Source organism: Scyliorhinus canicula, chromosome 20 (assembly GCF_902713615.1).
Source record: "Scyliorhinus canicula chromosome 20, sScyCan1.1, whole genome shotgun sequence".
In the NCBI taxonomy this organism is placed as follows: Eukaryota; Metazoa; Chordata; class Chondrichthyes; order Carcharhiniformes; family Scyliorhinidae; genus Scyliorhinus; species Scyliorhinus canicula.
The window spans coordinates 67,657,013-67,665,380 of NC_052165.1; the positions used below are offsets into that span (position 1 = coordinate 67,657,013).

General features: G+C 42.6%; 1 protein-coding gene across 1 annotated transcript in view; it reads left to right on the forward strand.

Annotated features, from left to right (window-relative positions):
* LOC119954759 (cadherin-related family member 3-like) overlaps positions 1-5,583 on the forward strand; it is a 103,772-nt gene extending 98,189 nt beyond the window's left edge. The window contains exon 19 of the mRNA XM_038780302.1: positions 4,540-5,583. Within this exon, the coding sequence (XP_038636230.1) occupies positions 4,540-4,844 (305 nt within the window). The 3' untranslated portion in view covers positions 4,845-5,583. The remainder of the gene's footprint in view (positions 1-4,539) is intronic.
* The last annotated feature ends 2,785 nt before the right edge of the window (positions 5,584-8,368 follow it).

The window sequence follows — 8,368 nt, forward strand, 5'->3', positions numbered from 1 at the left end:
CCCCAGGGCGCTGGCGATGAGTTGTGAAGATGTGTCACGCATAGACTTCATTCACGGGCCACACGTACAGGCGGTCGAGTATCGCGTGGGCCTCAGTGTAAGAGTCAGCTTCATCAAGTTGAGTAGAAATACGATGGATCACCCGTGCGTGGAGAAGACTTAGTTTCTGTTAATCTATAACGGAGGAAGTCGTCGACGCAGCCAGGTAGGCCTTGAAGCACCGAAGCCAATGCAAAAAAAATTACTTTGCCTCTGCAGCCTGTGGATCGAGTTCCAGTCGGTCAGGTTTGAGGGCTGATTCCATAGTAGTTCTTTTAGTCGATTAAATTGATGTGACCATCAATTCACTCTGAGACACGAGTTGGAGTAAACTGTGGCTTTAATTGGCTTACAACTGAGCCTGCCTGCGACTGCACAATACTGAGGGGGGTCTCGCAGGACCGCAGCACTTATACTCCCTAACAGGGGTGGCGCCTAGGGTGGAGCCCTGTACATGCTTCTCATCTCCCCCTGTGGGCTGGGCTGCACAGTGGCTCACAGATGGGGCCCACAGGGACAATAGTAAGGTACAGTGTGAATTACCAGTTACACATTCACCACACTGTGTGTATGTGAATGCGAGAGCCATGAATGTGTGTGTGTGTGTGTGTGTGAATGAGAGAGCCATGATCTGTGTGTGTGTGTGCGAGGGAGCGAGGTGAGTGTCCGAAATGAGAATCAGTTATCAGCATCATTACTCCTATTAAAAATTATGAAATGTAACACAATTATTTTTTGACCTAGAGAACCTTTTACTGAATACCAGATTAGCCACTACTTCCAGGGGTTAACGTTAAGGGGCTGGGGGAGGGTGGTTTGGCCAGGGGTTAATGTGAGGGGCGCCATATAGCTGGTGAATGTACTTGTGACTGTGAGCCTCTTCCTAATTCCTAATATATATTAGGTACAGTTAGAAAATACTTGTTTATATTTGATTTCACAGCAAAAATTGGTGGGGGGGGGGGGGGATCATGAGGATGCTTGATGTTCCCTGATGATCTTGGAGGGTCAACTAGGAGTCCCATAGTTTGAAAAGTTTGGGAAACCCTGCTCTGAACTAATGCTTTCTTACTTTCTGCAACCAAACCACACCCTTTGCCTTTTGCTCCATGATATCTTTGTCTCTCCCGCTCTCGAACCTATTGCTGACCTTCCCTCTTGCTCTAACTGCCTTTTTTCCACAGTAGAAAACCCATCTCATTTCAATCTCTCTTAATTTCTGAAGAAACGTCACATTGGAATCAAAATGTTAACTCTCTCTCTGCACAGACATTGTCAAAGCTGCGGAGTTTTCCAGTGCTGTGTTTATTTCAGATTTCCAACATCTGCAGTATTCTATTTCTATTTTAGTTGCAGGACTGTTTATTTGACATTGAAGGTAACATTAACTTCTATCCAAAATCATACTTTTCAGGCAACTAAAGGCACTTTTATAAGGCCACGAAGGAGTCCACATTGAGTAGTTCAAAGAAACGTAGTTTATTTACAGTAACTATTATATACATCACATGGTAGATCCCAACTGGGCCTGCCTTGCCAGTGCCAAACTGACTGGCTTTATATACCATATAAACTAGACATTGTTTAGACGGGGGAACTCAAATTCTACATGGGCCACCCCGTAAGGTACTTATGGATTATAACACAAACCTGAAAAACGATGAGCGGGATTGTCCGGCAGCGTCCGCCCAATGACAGCATAATCCCGCACAAGGTCAATGGACGTCTTCATTGTCCGTCTCTCCACCGTGGCGTTCTTGCGGCGGGCGGGGTGGAAGAATTCAACCTGATATTTCCCTTCCAAAAATTTGACTTGAAAAGATGCACCGTGAATAAAATAATAACATTGAACAATCATTTATCACAGAATGAAGTAACTTGACATATTTTGCCATGAAGATCAATTTTAGACTGTAAAATTAACTTCATCCAAATTCAGCTTCCACATCTTAAATAGTTGGGAAGGCAAGTGGTGAGTATGACACAAAGATCTACAGAGGGATATAGACAGGTTAAGTGAATGGGCAAAAACTTGGCAGGTGGTATATAATATCGGAAAATGCCCAGTTATGCACTTTGGAAGGAAGAATAAACAAGCTGATTATTGACTGAGAAAGGCTGAAGAAAGCTTCAGCACAGAGGGACTTGGGGATACTCATGCATGAATCACAAAATGAGAGCATGCAAGTTCAGCAGGTAATAGGAATGTTAGCCTACATTTCAATTGGATAAGAGTATAAAAATATGGAAGTCTTGCTAAAACTATTCAAGACATTAGTTAGAATACACCTGGAATAATGTGAACAGTTTTGGTCTCCTTATTCAAGGAACGATATCCAGGAGGTGGAAATAGTCCAGAGAATGTTCATTAGCTTGATCCTGAGTATGGAGCGATTTCCTTATGAGGAGAGTTGAGTAGGTTGGGCCTGTACTCATTAGAGTTTAGAAGAATGAGTGGTGACCTGATTGAGACATATAGGATTCACGGGGGGCTTGACAGGGTAGATACTGAGAAGTTGTTTGCCCCTGTGGGAGAGCCTAGGACCAGAGGGCATAATCCCAGAGTAATGGGTTCGCCCATTTAAGACAGAGATGAGGTGGAATTTCTTCTCTCAGAGGGTAGTGAATCTGTGGAATTCTTTACCACAGAACGCTATAGCGGTTGGGTCCTTAAGTATGTTCAAGGCTGAGATAGACAGATTTTTAAATATTAAGGGAATCGAGGGTAATGGAGGTCAAGGCAGGAAAGTGGAGTTGAGGATTATCATGTCAGATCAGTCATGATCTCTTTGAATGGTGGAGCAGGTCTGAAGGGTTGAATGGCCCACTCCTGCTCATATTCCTTGTTGTGGTCTTATGATCATTATATTTAACCTTTCTGCGAGCCATGTTCCTTATTCCAGGTTTAAATACATTGAAATTACATTACAATTTGAAAATGTAACCTATTAAATTGATACTCTTATTGTCCAGGAAGAATCAATACCCAGAAAAGTACAAATTCCAGGCTAATTTCAGCAGGCAGTTTGTGTTTTGATATTACTGTGTGAAAGCTGGAGACCAATTTTACCACCTTTCCTAAAAAGGATTTAACCCCAACTTGTGTGCCTGAATGCTCAGTTCAGGGGAGAATTGTTTTTGTTGCTGGAACAAGTCCCATATCAACCTGGTTGACTGCTAACTGCACTCCACTATTTAAGAAGGGAGTGAGAGATAAAATGGGGAACTGCAGACCTGTTAGCCTTACATTGGGAAAATGCGGGAATCGATTATATTGGATGAAGGGTAACTTCCTTGAAGCAGCTATCAACGTCGGATTGCCACTCCGTGCCCACCTACCTGTGCCAAATGTCATCCGTGCCCGTCTTTCTCAATCTTCTGTCTCAAGCCGGGGGGAAACTCAAGCATCACCGCTGTCTCTGAAGCCCGGAATCAAAGTCTGAGAGAGTCGGAGTGAAGGAGGATAAACCCCCCCCCCCCCCCCCCCCACCCCCCTACTCTTTTTGACAGCGCTAGCTGCTGTAAAGCAGGTAGGTTTAAAGGTCTGATTGAAATTGACAGGCCAGGGAGTCCATGGGGTGGGGGTTGGCATGGGGGGGGGGGGGGGTTGGACATCAGGAGAGGTACTTATTACTGCTGATTTTAGACTCAGTGGTCTCGAGTTCCTTGCATTTAGCACAGTGGGCTTAACAGCTGGCTTGCAATGCAGAACAAGGCCAGCAGCGCCGGTTCAATTCCCGTAACAGCCTCCCCGCGCAGGCGCCGGAATGTGGCGACTAGGGGCTTTTCACAGTAACTTCATTGCAGCCTACTCGTGGCAATAAGTGATTATCATTATTCCTCTTGCGTTTCAAAGAATGAGAGGTGACCATGTTGAAACCTACAAAATATGTAAAGGGATAGACAGGGTAGATGCAGTTAAGATGTTTCCCTGATTAGGGAGGCTAGAACCAGGGGAAACACTTTCAAAATAAGGGGAAAACCACTCAGGATCGAGATGAGGAGAATTCCGAGGGTTGTGAATCTTTGGAAGTCTCCATCCCAGAGTGGAAGTTCAGTCACTGAGTGTGTTTAAACCAGAGAATGACAGACTTCAACAATGCTAATAACCTAGTGTGAGGAAAAGGCAGTAAAGTGGATGATCAGCCATGATGGTCTGCAGAGCAGGTCCAATGGGCTGAATGGCCTACTACCCCTCCTAAGTTCCTCTGAATGGGTTTTGCAAACCACTTTACCATAATTAAGCTTCATGAAGGCAGCTCACTACCATCTCCCCGGCAACTGGGATGGGGGAATAAATTCCAGTGACGGCCATGTCAAGAATAGATCAAATAAAATTGACATAATATTTACTCTCAAAACAGGTAAATTTGAATCAGATGAAAGTTTAAGCAGTTATTTGGCTTTGATGCACAGCCCACAAGAAATAATGTATTCTCTCAGTAACATTTCTGTACTTAAGGAAACATGCTCATGTTGAATGACTACTTAATGTTTCAGTCACAGGCAATGTGTATCAATATAACACAAATTCTGGAGCTAGACGTTGGAAGGATATTAAGTTACCTTTGAATGATTATGGAAATTCTCCAGCTACAGTTCCTAACTTCCCATCAGATATCAACAAGACAAATTTTACACAAAACAGCAGCACCCAGGATGTTCATCCAGACCAGAACAGAATGCAGAAGGCAAACAATGACCAACCTTCTTCAAAACCCCTTCCAAAGCTGGCAAAGCAGAAGAAAGTTGCACCGCAACTTCCAGAAGCACCACAAACTCTAAATACTTTCACTAGTGCATGAGGGGAGGGTAACGTGAACGTCAGATAATGAATTAGAATTGTTGCGTTGCAGAGCATTTCCTGTGGAAACTTCAAATGAGACTTGAATGGCTCGCAGCTTTGAACAGGTTATCGAGTATAGTGATAAAACGGTCTGAAAGCCTGCGCAGTCTGTCGTCAGGCATTGCCAATGTTTTAGCAAGCTTGGTTTGGATTTTGCAGAAACAGAGTTCGAAATAGGTCAGAAGTTAGAAATTGAAAGGACATTCAAACTAAGGGTCACCGTTCCTTCTCTTAAATTGAAGTATATAGTAACAGGTATTAGCAAAGGTAGGTGGTGCGGTGGTTAGCATTGCTGTCTCACGACGCTGAGGACCCAGGCTCGATCCCGGCCCCGGGTCACTCTCCATGTGGAGTTTTCACATTTTTCCCTTGTCTGCGTGGGTCTCACGCCACAACCCAAAGATGCGCAGGGTAGGTGGATTGGCCACACTAAATTGCTCCTTAATTTGGAAATAAAGAATTAGGCGCTCTAATTTTAAAAAAAATGAATAGCAAACAACAACAACTCGCATTTATATAGCGTGCTGGATTCTCCATCGGCTGGCGCAGGAGTCGCAAGACACGATTGGGCGGAGAATCAGTGTTGATGCCAAAATCGTGGCTTGTTCACGTCAAATCGCAATACTCCGGTGCCTCGTCAGCGGCGTCAATGCATTCTGTTTATTATCACAAAAGTACCCTCACTGATTATCCACTTCTTTTAGCAGTAAATTATTGAAGACAAACTGAACCTGTGTCATAACTACTATCCGGGTGTTTTTTTGTGTGTTGCTCCATGTTCCTGTGGCTGGTGAATGTCGTCTGGCTTTTCTGAGAAGCTTTCATGAAATCTTAGTTCAATGAACAGCCACAGATTAAGATGTCAATGGTTAGCAGATAAAAATCTGAATGTCACATCGATAGCTCAATATCCTCCATCTGCATCAACCTAGTCTAATAGGGCGACTCTCATTTTTGTATTAATTCCTTATATTCTCAGTATCAATAAATTGACACACTACTCATTTCTTTTGTGCTTGTTAAGGTTAGTCATGTATCTGTGGGTGAATTGTAACTTCCACACCCAATAGAAAGTAGTGAGTGTGATCAGTAATCAGATAAGCGATAATACAAATTTTAACTTTGCAATCTCCCCTGAAGTTGCAGTTGTATTTTTTTTAAATAAAAAAGATCCTGAGCAATTTTTCATCTCAGATTTAACTTTCAAACAATTACTGCTGTATTGTTTCCTCTGGTAACTTAAATTTAAGCATTTTTGGACTGTCATGTAATATATCCACCATAGGATGGCCCGAACACTCCTATTTATCCTTTCAAATGTTGACTTAGACTTTGAGGCAAAGCCTGCATTTTATGATAAATGAAAGGACTAATGATCCATCTGGAGCCGGGACAATAAAAGACAGCTCAAGGGCTAATTATTGGCTGGTAAGTGAACAATGTTGGCATCCATTTTGTATCAACAACAGACCAGTGATAAGGGAGACCTGCTTCACTTAGGAAGTGCAAGTGGTTGGAAGTGAAACTCAATTTCACATTAACTCCAGGCTGATGGTCAGAGTTTAAAACATTTCAACAAAACATTACTGATTATACTTTGATGTGTCCGGATGCTCTTCAGAAATTGAGCAGAATATTATCTGCAACAATTTAGCATGAATAAAATTGAGAAACTCTCAAGTTTAATGACTCACGAATCATATTCACTCGAAGTATTGACATTGTGGCTTTCTGTGGGAACGCCCAGTTTAATTGTTTCATTTTCTGACATTATTTACAGCTGCTGTTTTATCATTCACCATTGGTGCTCTGCCAAAAGTCCCTCATTTGCTTTTTAAAGCACCACTGTTGTGTGTAAAATTCTGACACTTTGACCAGTTTATGATTCAGACGTTTTAACCAGGAGCAACGTATTTACGAGATGAACAAAAGACAGACACAAGTTGACAATTCAATCCAAGTTTATTTTCAAACACCATAAAACAGTTACCCCTCCCCTCAAAATTATTACTGTAATATGCCTAAGTTTCTTAACACTGCCCATGCCGATGAATTGGATCGAGCTGCGGGTACAATCCTCTGAATCTTTCCGTCTCGGGCCTCATTTTCGAAGTGAGACTCGCACACTGCTTCCGTCTGTCTTTGGTCCGCCGTTGACACTTCTCCGCTGCCTCTGCATCAAGTCCTGGCCGGGGAGGGTGTCCGATTCTTATCTCCCTCTTTGAGCCCTTCTAAAAGTTTATCTGGCCCTCAGACAATGAGGTCTGGGGGCAGGGGTTGCAGCACCCAGTGGAGTTGCCAATTGCAACTCTGCAGGAGATTAGGAACCCCCCCCTCCCACCCAGGGATCCATCTTCAGGTGCATTGTCTGCACGGAACTTTATTTTATATATGGTAAAGGTGGGAAATCTATGTGTCAGAAAGTCTGGCTTCATCTGGGCAATCCACAACAATTGATCCCTTTGAATGGGACCGATTATCTTCTGATGTTTTGTTTACAGGGCAGGTCCAGACTTGCCCTGGCTGGCTGTCCAGTCTATTCGAGCTTGGCTGTTCAAGTTCCCCTCAGGCCTGTCTGTGGTTTTAATTTAAAGTGTCCAATTCTTAAGTTAAAGTGTGCAATTGTATGTCGAGCCTAAAATTCAGGCCATTGGCCATTTTACCACAGCACCCTAAAGTTAATCAGGTTTCTTGGAAATGAAGACTTTTTTATTCTTGCAAAATAAATTTTGCTAAACATAGCTGTGGTGCCATAATACATTTTGACGTGTGATTCAGGAAAAATGTTTCCTTTCCCAGAAACTCTGTGCCAAAACAGCCCATAGGGAAGCGGTCAAGGAAATTTGAAGTCTGCTCTTGCTCCTGGCTGACTCTACACAGACAATGGACATGGCAAACCAATGAAGGGGAAATTAAATATCAATGATCAAACAATAGAAAAGCACATTTTCATCATTATTGGGAAAAAAATAGGCCCAGATTGCAGTTGAAATAACAGCCTTCATGGTCATTACAAGTTTATTTACATGTGCACAGATAGACCCAGAACCTGCTGTCAGTGATATCCCAATCTCCGGGATATATTGTTGGAGTCCCCGCAAATTGAATGGATGTAAGTTGCCGCTTTTTATGTTATTAGTCTCACTGTAAAAAGCTTTGGGGAAACTCATTGAATGAGATATCAGGTACTTTGTAATGGAATACTACGTTCATGATTATTGCTGAACAATCTCTTAGGCTCTGAGAAAAGTGTCAAATTTCGCCATTAAAATAAAAATTATTCCATTCTTAAAATTTTAAAAACTTTACAAATTCATGATAGTTCAGTTTCTATTTTAAACCCGGGTGTGTGTCCCAATCTTTATCTAACTCTGTGTAACAGTGACTGAAGAGTGAAGGAGAATCAATGATTTTTACTTCCAGCTTTGAGGTCTGTGAGAATTCTTCAATCTGATTGGCTGCTTAACCCGTATGTTGCCATCT